Source organism: Anabrus simplex, chromosome 5, assembly GCF_040414725.1.
Source record: "Anabrus simplex isolate iqAnaSimp1 chromosome 5, ASM4041472v1, whole genome shotgun sequence".
Lineage (NCBI taxonomy): Eukaryota > Metazoa > Arthropoda > Insecta > Orthoptera > Tettigoniidae > Anabrus > Anabrus simplex.
Genome location: NC_090269.1, coordinates 329,112,026 through 329,138,261, shown reverse-complemented (window position 1 = coordinate 329,138,261; position 26,236 = coordinate 329,112,026). Strand labels below are relative to the sequence as shown.

The 26,236-nt window shown below is 40.2% G+C and overlaps 1 protein-coding gene across 2 annotated transcripts in view; it reads right to left on the bottom strand.

The window, feature by feature from the left end:
• aub (aubergine) overlaps nt 1-26,236 on the bottom strand; it is a 322,859-nt gene that overhangs the window by 283,025 nt on the left and 13,598 nt on the right. For both annotated transcript variants that reach the window (XM_067147583.2, XM_067147584.2), the window contains exon 3: nt 10,996-11,232. In XM_067147583.2, coding sequence (XP_067003684.1) covers nt 10,996-11,232 — 237 coding nt within the window. The remainder of the gene's footprint in view (nt 1-10,995; nt 11,233-26,236) is intronic.

Below are 26,236 nucleotides of genomic sequence, written 5' to 3'. Positions count from 1 at the left end.
GAGGAAACTGACAGTTTCCCCGGTAAAACTGAATGTAAAGTTTCAAGATTTTAAAGTCGCATACCGGTAATTAATGTTTGAAGCCAGCCCCAAGGTCTAGCTTGCCAGCCTCTCACCCGGAGGGCCCGGGTTTGGTCACTGGCCAGGTCAGGCATTTTTACCTGGACATGAGGGCTCAGTCATTCTACAATTACCTTTAACTGAGGAGCTATTTAATGGTCATATGGCGAACCCGGTCCAGAGAGCCAGGAATAACATCCGAGAGGATTCGCCACATTGACCATGCATCACCTCGTAATCTGCAGGTCTTCGGACAGAGGGCAGTCGCTTGGTAGGGGGAAGGCACAATGGGGCAGAAGTTTGGTTTGGTTTAAGGGTATTTGTAAGATTATAAGTAGGGGCCGTATTTTTTGGTAATAACGATATGCACAAGTTTTCTTGATATATCCTTAGTCTATATATGACTTCCCAGGTACTAAAAATACCGTATTTTAGCAAAATGAACTCGCAAAATTTGATTTATTGCGCGAATTGTGCAAATAATTGCGAAATATACACCATATGGTGCAAAAAATGCGAAATAGCACCAGAAGAGCTCTCCAAAAAACGGTTAAATGCTTCTGAGAACTTGACTATTGTAGTTTCCATTCCTTCTCATTTGCTTGATAGCGCTGTATATTCCCCACACAAATGCACAGAAAGTGGTACGCACTGTGTATTGAAAGTATGTGTATTCAGTTCCGCGATCTCTAAGGCAGTCGATAAAAATCAATATCTGTTATCGATTACAGCAAATAGCGTTGTGGTCGTAACAAGATACAAGACCGGTCGTAGATACAGCAGTGCGCAACATATTCTCTTTGGTGCGCAATGAGAGTTCGTTACTTACGAACCTTTATCGGCAAATGTCCAACATTTAAGTATTAAAATGCCGAAAACTGAAGTCACAACATGTTTTTCGAGGGCCGAAGAATACAACAGTGAGGGGTTCTATGTATTTGACGTTGCAAGAAAGATTCTAATGTATCAATAGTGTACCGGTAATATTCGTAAAGTTGAAACGTAGGCTACGATATACAGTGCAGAGAATCAGAAGCAAATGAACATAATTCCAAGAGGCAAATAACAATCGGCGAACTTGCTAGCGTTGCTGAAACAACCTGACGTACTTAATACGCACCGTACGAAAAATCCTGATCATTTCTTCCAACAAATGTTTCAACGGAATTATAACATCAACTTGACTATCTTTTAGATCCAATCGACTACCACATAATTTGTGAAATCCGCTAGCTTTGACATACGTTTTATCATTAGCAACGCCTCTACAAGAAGTTCCATTTTCTTTTCGACTTTCAGATATCCCAACCATATACATTTTCACATGTTTATTAAGTTCACACTTCCGTTTTAAATAACTGGCAGTGATTTTACCATCTTGGATTCAAACTTGGGAATTGAAGAAACATCCCCCCCTTTGATGATTATTGTACCGGGCGGTACACCTCCACGCCGCTAATTTAAAATTTGCGCCTGTTGAAACTCCTCTGCTGGAGGAAGTCTGAACTTTATCTACGCTATTAATTCTCTACCTTCTCAGAAGATGTCACCACGTGGAAAATTTTGAGTTTTCGAACTGTGTCATTTTTGATGTGTTTTTGTTTCACTTGAAGTAAGAAGTATGAACTTTCTCTTCTAGAGGACACTACTGAAGATCAACAATAGTGCACCCAAGTGCGAAGTCAAAGAACTATTTTGTTGGAGAAATTTTTTATTTCAAATGTTTGTCTTTGCTAAAAAAAATTTCAGTTATTGTTTAAGTTGGCTATATACCCCTCTCTTTCCCCTTGTTTTGCATTTAACCAATCCCGAATTTCTGTTATTAATTTCTGACCAATCATAGGTATCTTCCCCCAACTTGAATATGTTGCTGTATCCTACCCAATAAAAAGTTTGTGGGAGGGTGTTCTTATTCCCCTAACGCCTAGAACCTTCCACGAGAGGATATAAACTGCTGATTTTAGGGTCTCCGGGCCACTTCTGTTCCATCTTTCAGTGTATTAAGTACATTGCAGGAGGCGGGAAGCGCCTCTTTCCTCGGCAGCGGTCAGCAACAAGGTAATGGCCGATTAATAACTTCTTTCTTTGCTAGCTCAGCAGTTTAACTCTCGGGGCGGGTTCTAAGCGTTCCACCATGTAACCTTTTCCTAAATGTAACTACTCCTTTCATATATTCTCTTTTAAAGCTACATACTGGGATAGAGAGTGCTAACCCTCTCGAGCTCCCACTCATATTGTTTTGAGGTGAACTTATTTTTCTCAACCTATTCTTCGTTAATGTAAAACAAATTGTTCTCTTCTTAAGTCACCTCTTTAGTATGGGATTAGCCCTTGTATTAACGGCCTAGTGCCAAGTAGGTCTTAATCAAAGTGTATTAGGAGTGCAAGTTCGCCTCCTCTCAAATTGTTATTTTAGAGGTCATTTAATTAACCTCCTTTGCATTTAATAGACCTCAGTAGATTGGGTATTTTACCCCTGTGTTTATGTCCGTTGAGGACAACTTGAAGGTGGAGTTTGGTGTGGCCTGGGAGAGGCTTAAATTTGAGAGCGAGTGGCTCTTTTGAAAATTGAGTGTTGTATGCCTCGTGGAGGCTTTTCAGTGTAATTTGGAGCTAGGGCTCCTAGGCATGAATGGGCTTTTCTGCCCCTCTGTTGAAACTTGTGTTTGGAGGTAAAACTGCGCTGATTGCCCAAGCATTGTGTTTTTAGGGCTCGAAGCCCAAATCCTGTAAATATTGTAACTACCCTTTGACTTGCTACTTTGTACCTGCCATGCTTGTTATTTCTTTGTTTTTGAAAAGAAAATATAACCTGGTTAAATTTTAATTAATTTTACTTTAGTAGCTTGAGACCCGTTCACCACCCCGCACCTTCTTTCACGCATAACTACCACAAAAACACGGTAACAATTATGTTTACACTCAAGGCCATCACAGTCTTAATCATAATAAAAAAAAAAAAAAAAAAAAGGGATCCATTTTAGTTTTAAACTCTCAAAATTTCATGTTTAATCACGTTTTGATCTTCAAAACTGTTAATTTACTCTCTTTTAACATACTTTGGTGCATTATCGTTGTTTTAGATGTTATTGTATAATGTTTTACGAAATCATTTTTCAACATTTTAACCTATAATTTATAAGATTAGAATGACTCTATATGTATTATTTTTAAGATTGATATAGGCTGATGATGCCCGTAAGGAGGGTGAAACATGTACCATTGGCTTTTATGTATTATGTATAAAAAATTTTGACCATATGAAATAGTGAATCATAATGTATTGTATTGAACAGGTGGACTTATAATATTGTAATAATATTTGAGAGATACTTTACATATCGTAAAGGTGTTGAAAAATTATAGAGTGCAATTTCTAATAGATACAAAAAAAGCATTCATGCAAGCTAACATGCCTCTAGAAAAATAGGATAATCCTGGCATGAGGAAGAGAATGAATATTAAAGGAAAGATAAATAATACTGTCTTTACTGTAAAATATGATGGTATTGGTAGGCCTATTGTAAATAAATCGCCTGTTTGAGTAGTAATAATGGTATTGTTTTTATGTCCCACTAACAACTTTTACTTTTTCTGGAGATGCCGAGATACCGGAATGTTGTCCCGCAGGAGTTCTATTACGTGCCAGTAAACTAGTGACACGTGGCTGACGTATTTGAACTCCTTCAAATACCACCGGACTGAGCCAGGATCGAACCTGCCAAATTGGGGTCAGAAAGCCAGCGCTTTAACCATCTGAGCTACTCAGCCCCGACCGGGGAAAAAGAGCAAATCCATGAACATCTTCCAGAGCTATATTACTTTGAAAAATGCAATGAAAGCACATCTGGTTGAGGAAGTGAAAGAAGACCGTGATAGCATAGTTTTAGGAGGTTTTATAAAAGACCACAGTGAATTTGCATCCAAGTGGTCGCAAGCTTTATGGTTTCCGACGTCTAATGTGGTCAGCGAGAGGAGCTTCTCTGCTTACAGAAAGACACAATCTGACTGTCGCACAACTCTTAATCCTGATAATGTTGAAACCATGCTTAGTTTGTACTTTGGAGACCAGTAATTCGTCTAAAAATGTAGGCTATGTATAAATGTATATCACAGGGCAGATCACCTAACTTCATTTCGAAGCATCAGTGATTTATATGCTGGCCCCGTGGTGTAGGGGTAGCGTGCCTATCTCTTACCCGGAGGCCCCGGGTTCGATTCCCGGGCAGGACAGGGATTTTTACCTGGACCTGAGGGCTGGTTCGAGGTCCACTCAGCCTACGTGATTAGAATTGAGGAGCTATCTGACAGTGAGACAGCGGGCCCGGTCTAGAAAGCGAAGAATAACGGCCGAGAGGATTCGTCGTGCTGACCACACGACGCCTCATAATCTGCAGGCCTTCGGGCTGAGCAGCGGTCGCTTGGTAGGCCAAGGCCCTTCAAGGGCTGTAGTGCCATGGGGTTTGATTTTTTTTAGTGATTTATATATTTATTTCTATAACAATTTGCATATTTGGTTTTTCTAAGATTTAATAATGATATATTACAAGAGTTTACTTTAAAACCCCTTATCACAAAGTTAATTACATTTACCCCATACGCTACTACAAGGAAGATTTTGCAGGAAACATCGATCAGTACAACAATTTATTTCACTAAATACCTACCGAAATAGTGTCAGTTTTAACACCGAAATCAACAGTTTTATTTCACCAAAAAATAAGGCCCCTAATTATAAGTACACATAATTCATTTCTGTGATGTTTAGCCTAATTGTTGATGGTTCATTCGTTCCCGGATTTTTCGTTTTCCCATGTAAGTTTTTTCCGTGGTCCATCCAAAACCGGAGAATCGAGGTTCCACTGTAGTGGTATTTGACTGGGTCAAAATTCTTTGGTTAGGTGGTTCTTGAAGTGTCCTTGTGAAGGTCAATTTTTATAGAGCCATAGTTAGATTCCCAGTTCAATGTGGGACCTCAACATCTTAATAAGAAATATGAAAGCCAAATTAGGCATAAGAAAGATTAAAGGTTAAGTGAGGAAAAAAGATAATATGGAACTCGCCTTGCACTGCGTGTTGAGGTACTTAACGGGCAGAGGGGAGCTGGACGACCGTTTGTATACGAGAACAAAAATGTGTCTACTATGTCAAAGGAATGGAGAGAATGATTAGGTTGAATGTCAAAGTTCTCCATTTTTCATATGGTGCCTTTGAAATTTTTATTGGAAAGAAAATGAGAGTTTTTCTAAGGAATTTCTGAACGAATTGGGATGTTTTGTACAGGGGGCTGGGTCTATAATTATTGGGCAAATGGGGGTACCGGCCTTATGAATTTTGGGGAGACCTTTTGCTGTGGGCAGACCTGGATTCATATTTAATAGTTTAGATTTTTCTAGATCTGTGAAGAGAAAAGAGGTATTCTTCAACGTTTGTTTTAGTAATCGCTGGATTTTTTGGGTAGGGTCTTTTTTACCATTGAGAACGTGCTGTTATTAAAGAATTATTTTGTTTTAGTGACGTATTCGGTTTTATCTAATGACAGTACTACAGTAGAACCTCGATAATTCAAAATCGGTTAATTCAAAATTTCGCCTAATTCGAAGCAGTTCAAGCGGTTTTGGATGTTATTTAAATCGTTTTAATTTGAAATATGGATAATTCGTAATTCGAATAATAATAATAATAATAATAATAATAATAATATTGGTCCCGTTACCGAAATTTAGACCTTTAAGTCGAAACTGCCTTTACATTTTGAAAAATGTACTATTTTACAGAGAAATTTAAATTCAAAATTTCACCGCGTCATGTAAGAACGCGTATTCCGGAACGTGAAGAGGTAACTTTGCGCACTTTCACCTACTTCAGCGTGTCTAGAGTGTGCTTCATATGTGCTATGTTAGAGCGGAATCGTAATTTTTTATTCAGTGTTTTTAGGAAGGCCACAATATCACGTAGCAGGCAGTGTGTGGAGAGGTAGAATCCGCTAACACTGGCGATGCCGACAGTAGTTGGCTAAAAAGCGTGGCTTATAGCCTATAATCAATTCATATGCACCAAACAATGTAAATGCCAATGAAACTGCATTGTTTGTTTTACTTTTTAAATGCTAAGGGCCAAACGGACTTCTGCTTTTAAAGGAGAGAATTGCCAGCCGGCAAATGTACTGTGTTGCTATGCAGAGCACACTGCACAATGAAGCGAGAGACTTCCTTCCCATCATAGGAAAGTTCAAAAAGCCACGTTTAAAGGGCGTCGTCGGGCACTTTCCATGCCAGTACAAGGCATCTAAAAAATGCAGACAGTACAGCAATCCAAAAGATAAGCACTTGCACAGGGGAGCCTACGTAATTTTTCCTCGTCTTTGAATAGTGTTTTTCTTCCTTTCGTTGCGTGAGGTTATGTTTGTCATTGTTTTATACAAGAGCATTATTTGAATAATGTAAATGAACCCTGTTGGATAAAGTTCTGAAATAGCCTTTTCCATAGCATTTGAAAAGTTTAAACCGAGAATCAATAATATCATTTGCTTTAAGTGCCACTAACTAATCTTTTACGCCCTAAAACTGAGAATCACAAGGTGATTGCATGCATTTATGGGTCTTTTAGAAGTTTCATGGCGGGAAATCATACAAGTACAGAATAGTCACTGTACTGTTGTTGTAATGTGGACGGAAGTGAGAGAATTTCTCCCCTCATCACAAGAAAGTTCGATAAGCCACGATGTTTTAAGGGCATTGGGTACATTCCGTGCAAGCAAAAGGCACCTAAAATGCATACAATACAGTAATCCAATGACTAAAGCACTTGGACAGGGGAGCCAGTGTAGATTTCTCCTCGTCCTCGAATCATGTTTTCTTTCTTTTGATTCCACTGCGTGAGGTTATGTTTGCCGGCGAGTTATCCAAGTGCATTATATGAACAGTGTAAATGCACCTTGTTGGATACATTATGGAAATAAGTTTTTTTCCATTACATTCGAGAGCTTTAAACTATGAATCAAGGTTAATTGCGTGCAGTAACGTGTCAGAATGTGTTGTGACGCCGCAAGGGTTGGCATTTCCGAAGTACGTGTTGGCAGTTAATTCGAAATCACGTAATTCGAAGTCCGATTTTTGCGTCCCAATGAATTTGAATTAACGAAGTTTTACTGTATTCCCTTTATCTGCTTTTATGATTAGATCATTTTTGTTAATTTTCTTTTTGAGTTCAATGATATGTTTTATTCTAAAATTAGATTGTTGTTAAGGTTGTTGGGGGGTGGGTGCTTTGATTTTGATTTTTGTTTTTGGGAGTAAACATCTTTTCCAGTTTTCTCGTTACATCAATTTGGAGCTCGGAGCTCTTCATACGTGAGTCAGATCGAGGCGCAGCTTTGCTATCGGGTACTTTGAATATGCTAACGCTTTAAAATATAATTGATTCTCGGCGGTGGGTCAATATATATTTGATTCGATTCACAATTTTACCAATATACTGTAGAACAGGACATAGAAATCCTCGAAATAGTAAATAAAGGTCCTCTTCTTAACGTAATCTAAAATCGCTTCATACAACTTGAGCAGTACTTTAACCCTAATTTTAATGTAAACATAATTTCGGAGAAGCCCAAAACTCTTTTCGATTTCCTCATAATTTTTAAAAGTGCTAGGTCTTTAAATCTGAGCTCGATCTTCCAAGCCGTGCCTAGTACCCATCCACGTCTGACACCACCACCCCCCCCCCCTACTGCTTCGCGCCTCTGCCCCGCTGTGAAACTAGTCCCCTGCTTCCCCCCTTCCCTTAGCTGCTCCCCTCCCCCCTCATTCCGCCACTACCGCTTTCTGCTCCTCTCTGCCCGTTGAGTACCTCAACACGCTGTGCAAGGCGAGTTCAATATTTTCTTTTTCCCCCCACTTACCTTTAATCTTTCTTATGCCTAATCTAGCTTTCATTTTTCTTATTAGGTTATTGTGGTCCCACACCGAATTGGGAATCCAACTATGGCTCTATAAAAATTATGACTTTCACAAGAACACCTCGAGAACCACCTGACTGAAGACTTTATGACACCGTCAAACACCAATATTGTCAGAAAACAGAATTTCATCACATAGATTATTTATTTTATTTTAATCTTTCTCTCATTACAAGACATAAGCCTTAATACAGATATAGGCTGCAGTCGCTTAAGAGCAGCCAGTATCCAGTAATCTGGAGATAGTGGGTTCGAGTCCCACTATCGGTAGTCCTGAAGATGGTCTAACGTGGTTTCCCATTTTCACACCAGGCAAATGCCACTTCCTTCCAATTCCTAGGTCTTCCCTATCCCATCGTCACCATAAGACCTGTCTGTGTCGGTGCGACGTAAAGCAAATAGCAGACGTGCCAACTTTCAAAAGTCACAAATCAGGAGACTACGGCATATCGCGATATGTTACGACCCATTATTGAGGACTCAATTTACATCAATTAAAGAATATTTAACACATCATTATACTGCTCTATTACATCATTCCCCTGATTTATTTATTTATTTATACTGCAATATATGAACACTTGACTCATCGTAACTGCCTTAGACCTCTTCGAAAATTCAGAGCTACATTATTTGCTCAAAGCCTTGCCAAATAGTTTTAAGGTGTTTTTCTTTTTTTTAATGATTCTTTTCCAGGATATATTGATTTGAACTGTGTTTATATCCGAGGAAACATGTTAAAATTGTCTAACAGTCTGCACTGCTATGTGGAAATGATAAAATATAAAGCACTACGTTAGAGATTCTGTCATATTTCAGATCACCACGAGCTGATTTGATTTGCCCTACCAGTGTCCACTGAAAATCAATTCTCTCTAGCTACTTAAAGAATGAGGAAAAACATGGTATTTTAAAACAATAAATAATACCGCTCTCAAAATCAGGAGATCAGGAGAGAGGGAGGAAGGACCAAAAATCGGGAGTCTCCCGCTTAAATACATCGAGAGAGTTGGCACGTCAGAAATAGCAAAAATTTAAAAAAAAGCATTTATAGGCTTAGATTCCTCAAGCGAATGTACCAAATACATGTGCATAAGACTATACATAGAGATCAAGAAAGGACTTCACGGTTTAATGCACCTCACTCATTATTCAAGTTTTTGTGCCAAACTTTTATAATACTTATTTTAAGTTAACATTAGCTATTGTACATTTTTTGTTGTGTGTTTTTATATTGATTTTAGGAATTTGAAACTTGTACCTTTTGTATCACTGGCTAAAAATGACAGACTTGTTGTCAAAACTAGTACCATCTATTTGTGAACACCTTGTGATGCAATTCACATCAAAACTATTTGTATTGAAAAAGGTGGAACCATAATATACCTATTTTTACTGTAATCCCAGTTCAATACGGACCATTATGAAATTTTTAACCTTTAATGATACAGACTGTTATAATTCGATAAACTGGCTATATTTTCAAAACAGGTGGAAATATGTTAATAAAATGTCCTCTCAATATCTTTGAAAACATGGTCACTTTGCAAAATTTCATAAAAAAGCAAGAGATGGTGAGGTTAAACTAAACCACAGTTTTGATTTGATATAGAATGTCTGTACATAATGCAGAATTCTGCCAAGCATGTTCAGGCCTGATGTTTCACTGTAACCGAGCAACAAAGTATGCCTTGAGATGGTGGTGGTGGTGGTGATTATTGTTTTATAAGAGGAAGTAGAACTAGGCAACCATCCTCTATGCCTTGAGATCTTGAGTGAAGGTATTTCACCTGGCTGTTCAGTGCATAATCACCAGGCGCCTGCCCCCACTCTTTGGTGCGAAAGAGCCACTGGCTTCAAGGACATTGCTCGGCCAGTTACCCCTTAACCCGATCCCATATCCGTTTCACCGTTCCCATATTTCTTCCAATACCAGAACATATTTCATGGTAGGATAATCCACAATCTCAACAGGCCACAATTCTCCTATAGCCAGAGGCTGAAACCTGTTTGATAATTGTACAGTCCTTCCACAAGTCTTGGCAACTCCACATGTGCACACAGATGGCACGCAAAAAACACAATACCACTACCTCTCAGCAGCTGACTTATTATACATGCTTCCTCTACACATTCCCTCAATGAGGGATCCATCAGTCGAGTCGTCCTTGTTGCAACTTTTTAAGGTCAGTAGTGTATCTTGAATTGGGTCTAACCCTTACCCCGTTTCTCTACGGGGTTGGGTAGGAAGAGAGTTTAAACTTCATAGCGACTTATTACCGGGTGCCCTACTTGACATCAACCTCATCAGAGGAGTTAATGAGATGAAATTCATGTGATACAGGGTAGTAGGAAGAGAGGATAAACCCCAGTACTGGCATGTAGCCTACTGCAGTTAAATAGCACCAAGGGGTCTCCCAAGGCTTAACGCCTCCACCGAACAGAAGAATCTCAATCCAGAGCATATGCCTTCACTCCATATGAACAGTACAGAGAGGTCTGTAATTGAATCCAGGCTTCTGTAATGCAATTGTGATCAGAAATTGTATACCACCCACTCTCTTAACCTGCCAGGAAACATCCTGATGGTGAAAACGTTCTCTACCAATTGGACTTAAACCAGCTAACCATAGTGTCAGACTGCACAGACTTGAAGTGTTAATCATGGGCACCAGGAAGGCTAACAATGCTTCCTGAAAACTTAAAATAATTTCATTTCTGTTTCAAAACTCCACTTCTGTTTGCAGTCAAAAACCCCATCCTACAGTTTTCCAATTAAAGGTACAAATTTACTAGGAGAAAAAGTTCAGAACTTGCAAGTGGACCATTATTTTCCATTTATTTTTTTAAACAGCACTGGGTGACTGAGCTGACCATCCCACCATTTGTGGTGGTATACAAAAAATTAAACTCATACAAAAAAAAAGCATAGAAACAGTAAAATTAAAACTTAACGTAGACAGCACTGAAAGCTTTACCTGTCCCTGGGCTGGTGGTTGGGGCCTGGTTGCAGGCTGAGCCTGTGGTTGTTGAAATCCCGGAGGAGCACGCTGGGGTGGTGGTGCTGAGCGAGCCTGTGGCTGCTGTTGAGGCCGTCCAGGCTGAGCACCTGAACCTCCCGGAGGTCGTTCTTGCGCACCTGCAAGAGGCTGTGAACCCCTAGCACGTCCCCGAGCACGTCCACGTGCCCTTCCTCCAGCAGCTTGATCAGACATCTGAAATATTAATGACAAGTTATCAAAATCAACAAAAGAACAATGTAGGCATGCAACTGGTCATTTCAAAATTTTCATCTGCAGCCATCAGGTGAGATGTGGGAGACCAAGAAGGTGGTGGGGTACCAGAAAGGTGGGCCAGGCCAAGGCTCAGGACATGGTGGACTCATAGTAAGGCACACGGTAAGTGTATGGAGGAAAAGGTACCGGGGTAGTATGTTATCCAGGAATCAGGTAAATGTAGAAGTACAGGAAAGTAAAAGGAAGGAGGAGCTGATTATTTTTCATGCTGGTATCAATAACTAAAGGCAAGCAGGAATAGATGCAAAAATACACTGAAGAAAATGGAAATTGCAACACACAGAAGGAGTGATGCTACAGTGCTGCAATTGAACATGCAGGACGAGTGTTCGGTTGTGATTCGATGATTACACTTTCAGGTCCCTCTGACCGCAGGTTTGGACAACAATCAATACACAATGTGCTCACCACAAGCTGCAATACATTGATGAATTCGTCGAGGCATGGAGTCAATAAGGCCCTAGATCACTTCCTCAGGAATTGTGGCCCATGCTTGCTGCAATGCATGGGTCGGTTGTTCCAGAGTTGTGGGTGGCTGAGGACGGTTGGCCAGTTGTCGACACATCATGTCCCACACATGCATGCTCAATAGGACTGAGGACCGGGGATATGGCGGGCCATTCTAAGGTTGTGATGTCGGGGAGGACTTCTCTGGAGACGCATGCAGTGTGAACCCGGGCATTGTCCTGCTGAAACATCCCATTAGCAATGTTCGCCATCATAGGGACAACCACTGGATTGAGTAACCCATCAATGTACTGTCGAGCAGTCATAGTGCCCTCAACAAGAACTAATTGTGATTTCACTTTAAAGCCAATATCTCCCCAGACCATAATGCTTGGTGTTGGCCCTGTGTGCCTCTCGACAATAAGATCTGGGCGGCCCCTCTCCCCAGTACGTCGGCGCACACGATTCCGGCAATCACTGCAGGCAAGACAGAAGCGCGATTCATCACTAAAGACGACCCTATGCCATTCGTCGACCCACGTAGATCATTCTCGACACCACCAGGCCAGCCATACACGTCGCTGTTGTGGGGTCAATGGAACACCTTCTGCAGGGACATGGACTCGTAAGCCAGCTGCACGCAGGCGATTACAAACTGTTTGTTGCATAACGTGGGGTGCCACAGCTGCTCGAATTTGCGCTGCTGTTGCACGGGGTTCCACCCGGGCCATCCGAATGATGCGGCGATCCCCTCTCACAGTTGTCTGTCGCGCTGGGCCTGTGCCAGGTCTACGAGTGTGGGTACCTTCATTTGACCACTGCTGCCGTACACGTACCGTAGATGCCTGTCGGCCAACACGTGCAGCGACAGTCCTTAGCGATAATCCAGCCTCACACAGCCCAATAATCCGAGCCCTCTCAAACGGTGACAGTTGTTGACAGCGTGCTCTTCTCTGTTGTCGAGGCATGTTTGACGGGGAACACTCCACTGCACAGACTGCAAGTCAACTGCGCTACACCAGAGCCCGTATACTGGAGTTGATTCCAACGCGACCAATCATGTGGGGAGACCTGTAGCAACAATCCAATGGGTCTGAAACTTTGATCGTTTACATACCTACATGGCATTGTTCCATATCTTGAAAATCAACACAAACAACCAATACCTTCATGGTGTTGCAATCCATTTTCTTAAGTGTAGTTGAGATTTGTAAGATCTGGTTATGGCTGTGCAGGAGAGGTTTATGGGAGTGGACCTAAGTTATCTGTGGGATAATGTATTGAAGAGATATTAACTGGAAGGTGATCAGGAATTTAAATGCAACTGGAATAGGTATCTGGGAAACTAAGATTTGTATATCTTAATGGGTGGGTATGAGATAAGGATCTGAGCTCAAGATGGCTTTCACATGAACTGCAGTGGTTCGAATGTTATATTTGTTTAAAAGGGCTATAAGAAGGTTCATTCAGGGAAACGGAGTGGACTCGAGAGCAGTGATGAGAGTACAGGGAGCTGGGGAGCTGGAAATCAATTAAGGATGACAGATTATCATTACAGTAAAACCTTGTTAATTCGAAGTCACTGGGACTGAAAAATCGGACTTCGAATTACGTGATTTCGAATTAACCGCTAATTCGTAATTCAGAAGTGCCAACTCTTGCCGCCTTACAAAATATTCTAAGGCCTGTTACTGCATGCAGTTAACCTTGATTCACAGTTTAAACCTTTCAAATGCCATGGAAAAAACTATTTCCGAAATGTACCGAACGAGGTGAATTTACAATGTTCAAATAATGCACGTGAATAAATCACTGACAAACATAACATCACGCAACAAAAGAAAAAAATCACACGATCTTATCCTTCCTCATTACCATCTAACTTCAATTTCTTTCATTCTTTCTCTTATTTCACTATCACTCTTCCTCGTTTAATTTATTCTTCCTTCTCTATATAAAAAAAAAAAACCCACGGCCTTCATTTCGGTTCTCCTCTTTCAAATTTTAACTCTTGACTTGCACCAACTTCGACTACTTCAATCATAACCTAAAAATTTTTCATTTAAAAATAGCGCACTGTGCATATAAGTTTTCATTTGTTTTCCGATATTGCGCTTTTTACTACATTTTTCCTTCTCTCTACAATTGTTTTTTCAAGTCAACTGTTTTCCAAGAACTTAGCAGGAGTACAAGTACTCACTCAATTATTCTGATTTGCGTCGTATATTTTTATATACGTACTGAACTTCCCGCAACCCTGACAAATTCTAGACCTTCAAAACATTCTCCACTCCACTTTGGCGTTCGACCGCAGCGCATGACCTTGAATGTGCCGCGCTGATCACCAGGAGCTAGCGGCTTTCTACTACAAATCTATTCGTCTGCGACTTCTAGTTATTTTTGATCTTCGTATATTAGTTGATAGTGTTGTGACTTTGTGCATATAGAATGTGGTGTCGTGTCTTTGTGCCTATTAAAGTGTGAAACTGACCTCCAATATTCATATTCATAAACATTGTACATCTTTTTACGGCTGATGATGACCTGGACTAAGGTCGAAACCGGTCCCATTTAAATAGGAATGTGATTACTGCATTTCCTTCTTTTAAGTATTGAATAGGTTGAACCTCCTTTTCAATTTAATTTTTAACATGATATTTGATTGGAATAATAACAGTAAGTTGTTATTCCAATAGGATAAATTATGCTGGCTCCCCTGTGCAAATGCATTATTTTTTGGATTACTCTACTGTTTGCATTTTTGAATGCCTTGTACTACTTGCTCGGAGAGTGCCCGAAGCCCTTAAAACATTGTGACTTATCAAACTTTACCATGACAAGGGGAGGAATTCTCTCGCTTCCGTGTGCATTGCAACACAGTACAACGACCTCACCACCCTCGTATGATATCCCGGCTGGCACTTTCTCCTTTAAAACCATAAGACCGTTTGGACTCTGCATTAAAAGAAAGCAATGCAGTTTCATCGGAAATAATAATATTGTTCGGTGCCTACGAATTTTCGTCACCTGTCGGCATCGCCAGTGTTCGAGGATTCTGTTTCTCCACACACTGCCTGCTGCGTGATATCATGGTGTTCCTTAAAAATGTTGAGTACAAAGGAATTCCGATTTCACTCAAACTTAGCAATTATGAAGTTCACTGTAGACACACCGAAGTGTGTGAAAGTGCAGAAAGCTACCCCTGCACATTGCACGTTCTGGAAGACGCGTAAGACGCGTTCTATCATGACGCGGATAAATTATGAATTTCAATTACTCTGTAACATACCATTGTTTTAAAATGTAGGGGCAGTTTCAAATTAAAAGTCTGAATTTCGGCTATGGGGCCGACATTGTACTTCGAATGACGAATTAACCGTATTTCGAATTAAACAATGTAATGCTTGCTTGCTTGTCTGTTTTAAGGGGCCAAACATCAAAGGTCATCGGCCCTAAGCAATTTAAATAACATGCAAAACCGTATCTCATGTTTCCAGGAACGAGAACTACTTTGAATTAGACGAGATATTGAATTAAGCGATTTTGAATTAGCGAGGTTCTACTGTAATGTTAAAATGTAGAGTATTGTAAAGAAAGGATTAGAATTAGATAATTTAATAGATACACCAAATGAATCAGCTCCTCATGTCAATATTTTGTTCTGGAGCCCAACAATTGTGAAAACACCGTGAGGCCGATATTTCTTGATCATCGCACACACGGTACTCATGGATTGTAAGCACATCCTGCCAATGATTCTGAATACTATTAAACAACTCTAAGCCATTGACTACTAACAAAATGTGAAAATAACTCTTAAAACTAAATTATACTGACGAGGTGTGTGTAGGATACAGCGAACTGGAGGAGTAATGTACTGCAAGATATTCTTAATGCAAGTCTTACTCACAGTTGTGGTGTAGCACATGTGGTCAAACGCTAGCCTGCCAATGAATAGAATGCAGAAATGATAGTATGAATCGTACATCAAACATTTTTTCCTCAATATCAAGCTTCAACGCTTAAATTCGGGCCAATGCATGACATACGCCAGCAGTAAAGCGATGTTACTGTTTTCATGCACAGTGCGCACTTTACTATTATAGCCTAAATGAAGTCTCTTCAGTAAATCGCCATGAATTCCACAGACGAATACGCTGACATGCTCCTTATCTAAGGGCAAGCAATTGAGGATTCTTTCTAGGCACATCTGTATTAGGAAGGTGTCCAGACAGACAACATCAGACGATACCACCTGTCCACAAGACCATAATATTTGGCGAGATTGAGGAGGCTGATCAGGACACAGTTTGCAATAACCCGTACACAAGGAACTCCACAGCAGCCAAGCTTCCGTACTACAAATACTGCAGTCACATACACTAATGAGCAACTGAATTTGAAATACCAGGCTAATAACATGTAGAACCCCCTTCCATCCTGATGACAGCAATGTGGCGTGACATGGATCCTAAGTCTCCGGAAGCGCAGAAAAGCCATACTGATCCACAACTGCTCAACATCCTCCCATAACGCGCACAGATTGGTCGGAGAAGGATCCAGCATGCGACATCCCTCTCACCAATATCCCAGACATGCTCAATAGGATCAAGGTAGGGTGACCTGGTTGGAGGAGTGGGAGGGACAAGCATCCTTGTGTCTGTGAAATAGCCAATCAGCCACGATGGATTCGAGTATTGTCTTGCTGTAGATACAGGTTTTCTGCAGGATGCTGGAGGCGAATAAATGGGTGGGCATGATAAGATAGCAGATTCATGTATCATTCACCAGTGAGGGATGTTTGTAGATGTACCAGAAGTGCCGTTTCACCACACTTGTAGCCATGCAAGAATAGGACCACCACTGGACTGAATACTACCCTGCTGTAAAGAGATATACAGTGAAACCTCGATTCTCCGTTTTTCGAGGGACCATGAAAATAAAACGTACAACACGGGAAAACGGAAAATCCGGGAATGAATGAAAACCATCAACAATTTGGCTAAACATCACCAAAATGAAATATGTATAATTATATTCTTACAAAAACTCCTAAACTAAACCAAACCTAACTACAGCCCCAGTGGAACTTTGCCTGCCAAGCGACCGCTGCTCAGCCCGAAGGCCTGCAGATTACGAGGTGCGCTTGGTCAATGCGACGAATCCTCTCAGCCGATATTCCCGGCTCTGTAGATCGGGGTCGCCATCTCACCATTAGATAGCTCCACAATTAAAGGTAATGGCGTAGGCTGAGTGGAGCTGGAACCAGACTTATATCCAGGTAAAATTGCTTGACCTGGTCGCAATCGAACCCGGGCCCTCTGGATGAGAGGCGGGCATGTTAGACCGCGAAACCGCATTAATTACCGGTACGCGAGTTCAAAATCTCGATACTTTATATTCAATTTTACAGGGGAATCTTCGTCAGTTTCCCGTGAAAACTTCTTTCAGTTCAGCAACTTTTGATTAGGCTAGCCAAACTCTTCGAAAAATCTAATAACGCCAAGCCAAACGACAATCGACCACAAGTAGTTTTTAATTCTCTCATCTAATAAAATAAAGCACATTAGATACAAAAGCACCCAAAATGATGGCGAAATCCTTTAATTTCTTTATCTTTCATTGTAATTTGGTCTCCGGTATACTGTTCGTAGTCAGTTTCTGGAAATCTCGTACCGCGCAAATTAGGCCTACATCGACTTTTAAAGGTTATGTTGAACTCGAAAACACGGTTTCGAATGTAAGTATCGATTCTTAAAAGTTCTTGAATGCATTATATTCAATTCTGCGCGTCACAAATCCAATCAACTAGGAAAGATAAAAGAAATATCAAAACTTCAGAAATTACGGTTATTCGTGACCTTGAGGTCATCTGGTAAGCGCGCTCGCTGCACATGTCAGCAAATACAGTAGAGACAATACACAACACTTACGGATTTCGCCGTGCTAAAATGGGAGACAATTCGACGGTGGCGCTCCTAGTGACTTGACCTGAACAAATCACGCAAAATTCAAACATCAATGGAAATGTATATACGGAAATGGATAAATAAATTACGTCTAGAAAGAAAGTGGTATTGAGATATTAACTTCGAAGTTGCTAAAGCAATTCTGGATAAATGAATGAAGAATTATTTAAAAGGTTATTATTCAAAGACTGAAATTAGACATATAAACAAGGTGTGAAATGGACTGCTGTGAAATGGCTTTATCATTCATTTATGTATTACTTTTCTAGCTTTAGCATACCTGCCTGAAATCTTACGGTTGGATTTGTCTTTTATCCTCATTTAAAAACAATGTATCATCACATTAAGACATTTGTCAATAAAAATATCGGCACATTCCTTATACATATGATGCATTGAATTAACATTTAATAGCTGGACAATTTTCCTCTTAACATGAGGCCTACTAACAGAAAGAAAATCTATAAAATCCCAGCTTTAATCTGAGAAGAGGGATAAAAGAAAGAAAAGTTTGAAAATGTTGTCGATAGTGATGCTTTGAGGAATATTTACGTACAATTAGAGTAAAAATGTAACATACCCTTGGCTGTATAGTCGAGGATTTTTAAAGTCGCTGGCCTGGAAATGATCTGAACAGATCTTATAATTCTTATACAAGCGTAACGTCTCTTCTTTCTTGTACACTTTATCCAAATCGCTTCTGTGACATTTCAAAACCCACAGATCACACCTACAACACCACATCGGTATTTAAGGTTAACTGCTGCACTATACAATAAAATATGCGTATTATATTTTAAGCCCGTTAAAACATGGGTCGAGCTGGTCAGAAGATTATGAAGTAGGCCCTACTATAAAAATCTCTGTCACTGGAAGAATATATATATGCAAACACAATATTACATGTTCTTGTCACGAGGGAACCTGAAGAACGAGCGCGCATTTTTCTCTACTTCGTAATTACTGCAGCCAAACACAGCACATATCTTTCCCCTCATGTTGAGAGGAGATATCAAGGAATGACACACGCTACTATTTAATTATGTCAACTCACTGAAAACGCATAAATAACACCAAAAACTTCACACAAAAATACACGTGCTCTTATGACAGAATCAGTACCGTTCAGGTCTATCCGCTAGAGTGAGCTTCAATAGCTGTCCCTCGATATCTCGCTCAGTGTCGTGTATTATCTCTACTGTATTTGATGTCAGTACGAGTTGATACCAACCATTTAAAACGTAACGTGCACAAATAAAACGACTGCGGTTTTTGGTATTTTAACACGAAAACGTAAAATTCCCAGTCTTTCATTATACCTAAACAGTAATAGGCAATCCCAAGACCTCCCATAGCTTTCTTTTTTTTTTTTTAATGCAAGGTGCAACATCTATTTTGGTCTCGCTAACATAATCATGTACGATAATATAAAAAATACTGAATTTGTATTAAGGAGCAGTTTCGATTCCTGCCTGAAAGCCCAGTTACTCTGCAGTGCCCTGAGCAAAGTGCCGAAAACCTCTTCGACAGTACGATCGAAAAAATGTAAAAATATAAACATCTAACCCTGGACATAATATGGACGTTTTATAAGTGCGAACATTTGACGAAACTCGTTCCGTCTTCAAGCAGAGGTGTCGAAATCCGTCGTGTCTCCTTGCAATTGTTGTGACCACTCTCTGCTTTATGATTTTCCGAGATTCTCTAAACAATACCACCCGAATGCGACGCTAAGATCATCCCTTATGCAAGTTCACCGCCGATCGCTTTTCCAGTACAGTACTTGCTTTAATTATCGCAGTGACGGGGCGTTAACGCCAAGATCCATAAATATGCCACAGCCGTCCTTTCGTGAGATACAATTTATTAAAGAATGATTGATCGAGGATTTAGCGTTGATGGGACTGGAATTTCTGGACGGTTGATCCGGGAAATCGTTTCTTTGAGGAACGGATAATACGGGACTTTTACAATGTGATTTAATTACGATGCTCGCGGGACCACGTAATTTGAACGCATATTCCGGGAAAACGTATTTTCCGGGAACGGATAATCGAGGTTCCACTGTACATGCCAACACATTTAATCTCTGCCATTGGCAATGTACCAACTGGTAATTCAACTCATCTGTCCAGGCAACCTTTTCCCCAAGTTTCAAGAGTCCAACAGCAGTGTTCCTTTGCCGATATCAGCCTTTGGGATTTGTGACATGCGACGACCAGAGGTACCCTACTAGGACCACATTATCTGTACCACATTATGGGGAAGTGGTTCTGGATGGTACATCTGCTCACACTTTGTTGTACAGCACTGAATTCACGAGTGATCTGCTCTGTGGTCCGTTTACCTGCTACCATCTGAGCTACCAGCTGGCGACCTGTCAGTAACACATTGTACACCAAATAAAATCCAGGAATTTGTGGTCACACTGTACATCAATACACCATGGAGCTGACCCCGGCAGCAGAGTTTTTTCCCGAATCCAAGTACTCACTTTACACAACAGTCACCCATTGGTATCCCATTGCCTGCACGACTGAGATGGAGGCCATACATACGGTTATCAATATTACGGCCACAATCAAACACACCGAGATCTTGTGTCTTACCCATCCTGTGCTCAAATGTTACTCACATGGCCAGTATAAGGTTTAAAGACGTAATAGTCGTGTGTCATTCCATACAATTACATTCAACTAAAAATGGTATCTATCTTTAATTCAAGTGCACATTAGTGAAAATATCTCCCCAACCATCTACAGCTCAACCAAGAACACCACAAGCAGTATTTTGAAGCTCAAATGAATTTGTCAGTAACCAGGAAAATGATTCAGCATTACAGTCAAAAATCCTATTTTCCAGCGAATCAGGATTCCACAATAATGGTATTGCATCAACCACAACATGCACTACTGGAGTGCTGATAATCCCCTCTGGGTGCAGCAGCCAATCTTCTAAGTTGAACATAATGTAAATGTATGGTGTGGAATATTGGGTAATCACTTTATTGGACTGTTTTCTTTTAACACCAGGTGCATGTTACCTGAACTTCCTACGCCATGAAGTTCTACTTCAGCCAGAGGATGTGTGCCACCTGGAGAAAAATGAATAATGTAATTTCAATAGGTTAGAGATCCACCACATTGGACATTAACCATCCATAACTATCCAGGAAATTCGGTAGAAAGAGGACCTGTCTCCTGTCCCACCTGGTGACCAGATTCAACACCAGATTTCTTCCTGTGGGGACATTTGAAATAAACCGTTTACACCCAGGAGCCAGAAAACCACAAGTGCCTTTGACAACTCATCACCGAAACCTGCCAAAATAGAAGATCTCTTCAAGGAACTACCTCCTCTGTAAAATGGCAAGAACTAACTGGGACACCTATCCCCAAATGTTAACAGCACTGACCTTATGCTATTCAGCAGGAGCACATGCCTGTCCTGTATGGTGTAAATCAGCCCATGCAAAACAGGTTGAGGTTGCCTTAACAAGAGTTGCAGGATTATTTCAGGTTGTTTCAGGCCAACTCCCATCAATAAAGTGAACTATCCAGCTGGGATTGCTCCATCTTATATCAGAAGAGAAATGGCTACCAACAATGAAAGAATATCTACTATGCCACACACCCACTCTAAAATCTAGAAAGCTTCCTAACAACTACTCAACCGTTACAAGGAACAGTTGCAAAAGCACAAGTTTCCATGAGGAAGAAGGGAACTAGTAATTTGTCTTAATGGATGGAACCGAAAGAATCTCTACCTCCTGTCCACACAGAGAACTGGCCAATTTGGAAGTCCCTGAACAGACTGCGAGCTGAAATTTCTTAAACAACAGGACATCCCTCGGTCAAATACGACATCCAAGTACTTCAATCACATGTACAGCACACAGCATATTTACAAGTGTTTTCAGTGGATTATATAGTTGAAACTCACTATTTAAGCTCAACACTGATAATTTTAATACAGCAGTTTTGGTGCCTTCACGAGGAGTGTATTATAGACCTGCACCTTCTTACATACATGTTCACAACTTACCCTTTGTATGAGCATCAATGGACAATGACCAATACGGGTCTAATGATAATGAAATGGCGTATGGCTTTTAGTGCCAGGAGTGTCCAAGAAAAGTCTGGCTTGCCAGATGCAGGTCATTTGATTAGACGGCCGTAGGCGACCGGCGCATCGTGATGAGGATGAAATTATGAAGACAACACATACACCCAGCCCCCGTGCCAGCAAAATTAACCAATTACAGTTAAAATTTCTGACTTTGCCTGTAATCGAGCCCGAGACAAGTGACAAAAGCCAGCACGCTAACCATTTAGCCATGGAGCCTGACGGGCTTCTGATGTGCAATGCATATTTATACATATAAACAGTGAATTCCATCATTAGACTGGGTGTATGTGTCGTCTTATTTCATCCTTACCACGATGAGCAGGTCGCCCACGGCGTCAATTCAGAAAACCTGCATCTGGCAAGCCGAACTTGTCCTCAGACACTCCCGGCACTAAAAGCCATACGCCATTTCAATTCAACAAAAGCCCGAGTTCAGTTCCAAAGTTCTCCACAGTGCTTGCATGGAATGATTGCGTAACACTGTGGATGGCAATTCATACATTAGATAGGCACATTAAGCCTCGATCAGATCTGTAGGTGTTATCTGACAGGAGCAGGATATGTGCTGACACCAGATCTTACCCTTTCCCTGCCTCATCCCCACCACACACTACACAACATACTGTCATTCACTGGACACCGAACCACAAACTTACATAACAATCTTTGTCTCCGTGGAGAAACTGACCACCTAACCAAAGATGGAGCATATATATTAAGATCACAAACTACCCATTATCACATATTAGCAAGATGATTGGCAGAGTGGAAGAATAAATAGTTTGGATCAAACCACCCTGAGCAAATATTTTACATTCCTGTAGGGTGTTAAACGAAGAGCTTTTGGAAAAACAACTCAAGTCTTACGCGCAATGATAACTTAGAAAATTCTATTAACACTAATCAACCATTTCAAAACAACTGGTCTATCTAGTGACAAAGCCCCATTCACAATGCAAACGTAACGTAACCTTAAAATTAACATTAACGTAGAAGGTAATGGCCATGTTATCTAATGGAACCATTCACAATGCGCCGACATAAACTTAACTGAGTCCATAAAATTAAGGGATTGCAAACTCAAAGCTCTTTCAGTTAATTTTACATTAGGTTTAAGAAAAAGCCAATCAGAACAGACGTAAAGACATCGTTGCCAACCCACAAATCTTTTCTCCGCTAAATTTTAGATGAATATCTGCTAAATTCCGCTAAATTTCGAACTGAAGCAAAATAGCATATACCAGCTGTTTTAACAGAGATTATCTCAACACTCGCCAGTATCAGAACAGGTCATCTCCTCTCAGCACTGTATCCTCTGAAGCAGACGTGCTAGGGTGAGGTCCTTTGGTTTCATATGAAGCCACATTCCTCTTCAAAATACATGCTGACAGTTCACAGTAGCAAAGCACATACGGAAATTTTCAAATCTACCGTATTTCAAAAGTTATTTTCACTTTCATTACTGTTTCCATTGTTTATGATAATTGCGTAAAGAAATAATGTCAAAGAATTTTGCATTTTTACAACACTGCCAATAGATGCATCGTCCGTGGTTGGGATCACTGGGAAGCTCAACCAACTAGTCTTATAAAGTGTAATTATTTAACCAGTCTTTGTGAAATCTCTGACTGTACTTTTCAACCTTTTCTTTCGACATATTGACGTACCGTACCAAAAAAGAACCTAATGTCAAAAGAAATACAATATCAAGCATGACAGTACCGGGCTCATCAAGAGTACAATAATGATTGCAACAAATTCTGACTGAGGCTGTCGGCCAGAGCTGGTCTAGAAAACGAGTGGAAATATGCAGCATAACTTCAACACAACAGTATTAACAAGACTATGATACCATAGTAAGTTCTAGATTATTATTTCTACTGGTGATGAAAGGTGATTTTGTTACCACTGAAAATCATTAATAAAGGTTTGAAAATCAGTCAAAAAACTAAATGAATGTTTCCGCTGTTCCAATTTAAAATCTGTCAAATTTAGAGGAAAATCCGCTGAGTTGGCAACCTGCATAAACATTGTATTTTGAATGTAAAATGTAAATGTAACAAAGGCTTTTCAGTCTGTCAAACACAGACTGAAAAGCCTTTGTTACATTTAACTAAGTCAACACTGGAAAACATGGCTTCATTATTAACAAATAACAAACAATGTATTTTGTGCGCGATACGACTTCTTTTGACGAAACACTTGTAATTCTCTTTCAAAATAATCTTTGTGCGTATGCATGATAAAAGGAAAATGAATTACAAAAACGCTGTACCAAAAAAGAATACTTGGAAATAAATATACTGTAGCAATGAAATCTGACAAATGGCGGGAGACAAGCTCGCAGCACTGGCGACCAAAGGAGAGAGAATCCCTGTCATAGATATAACAGTGTCCCTGTATATTTTTAACATTATGACAGACTACTAGTTTATAAAAACGACATCCAAACATTTCATCGGAGTGTGATAGGCGCATAGATGTCAGTAAAGGAGACTGTACACTTCTTTCTATTAGGAAAAGGGAATTGTTACGACCGCTCTACTACATCTTACCTTCTGTCTCATTCTACCGTCCATCTGCTTGCTCGCCCAGCTGTTCACTGACTGGCCTATTCTCCGGCACTGTTGCTGCTCCCTCGTTGTGACGTCACACCTACGTATTTTTCATCGAGTAACTTCTCGAATCTCTTCACCACGTATATAAGCAAGCTATTCCTTAGTTTCCCCGGTCAGACATTGAGTTGGAAAACAACACGAGTGGAGAGAGCGGAACTGTTCGCTAGCGGCTGGCCCGTTGCAACGTTTTACCTACTTTTAATTTGTGAATAGCTGCATTGTTTATCAACAGACTGGGTGAGCAAAATGTTACAACTTGTTATATCTTTCGTGGTTTATATCAAGATTTGAACTTTGAATGTTAAATTATGGCTTCATGGTCTCCATTCTAACCGAGTCCTTCAGACTGATACCTTTATCTATCTCATACACCAAAATAAACTGTGCTTGGACAAGTGATAGAAGTGTTGCCACATCCTGGACTTTTTCTACAGGCCCGAGTGGTCACTTACATTGCCAACGTGATAGCGTTTAAGCAGCCTGGAAGGATTTCCCCCCCTCCTTTTCCTCTTTTCTTCCCTTCTCACTCTGTTTCTTTTTCTTTCCCTTTTTTCTCTTCCGGTATTGAGTTGTAAAAATTTTGCCTCCCGACGTGCTTAAACTCTCTTGCCCTCTTTTGGGTTTCAAATGAAGATTGTAAGGGTGACCTTAAATCATTATTTTCAAATATACTAATGTACCCCCCCTTTGATTCTTAACCAATGTGTTTTTTTTTTTAAAGTAGTAGTAAATTTAAATAGGTGCTAATTCTGGTTTTTTCTGTCGAACTCTGGTCTTGGGCTTTTCTTGAAAATCATAATCGTTATTCCCAAGAATTCTTAATTATTATTCATATTGATTGTATTTTGGTTGTCAAACGGGCTGAGCCCTTGCTAAATGTTTGTAATTCCCATTCTTTGTTATACACTGCCTATTCTAGTCATTTGAAGTTTAAATACAATTTGTTTTAAATCAATTCACTTTTCTTACATTTGGTTTGTTGTATGTTCTCTCTCACTCTTTACCTTTCCCTTCTCTCTTTTTTTTTTTTTTTTAAACATTGTACTTACCACGGACAGCCCTCTCGGTTAGGCCACCGTGGCGTCCACTGGCTCTGCTGATTGATGAATAATAAGTCTGATATACTAGGTTTGACCCAACGAGGCATCAAGCGCATGCCTTTCCGTGGTCCGACAAGTCACCACCAGTGAAATAACATTTGCTTGCTTCTAGCATTATAGTGTCCTAATGATTACCGTTTGACGATCTTTGATGTTGTGGGTCGACCATCCTATCATTATCTATGCTAAGATTTTCGTCCTTTTAGCCATTTGTATGAACATAATATTTATTAGCACCCCACATTGACAAATACGCCACAGAATCAAATTGTAAGATAGTGTCAAACAGTTCAGGATTCATCCGCATGTACAATACGAACTTATAGGGTCATTTCTTACAGTAGATTACCGAAATCGCCCTGAGATAACCTCTTTGATTCAAGGGATGAACACATTTTCTGCACAGTTGTTTAGTTAGTCTTTGAAAGTACAGAGCTCCCAGGAGCAAAGCTAGAGATATTTGAAGCAATATGAATTCCGCTACCAACGTTGTTTGATTCCATCGAGATATTAAAATATAAAACTGTGAGATAGCCTAAAACCTGACTTCCATGCTAAATAACATGGCAGTGTTTTGATTGGCTGCTATGTACCCTTTATGTTAATGTTACGTTCCTCCATTATGAATACCACAAATTTTACGTTGACATTACCGTTACGT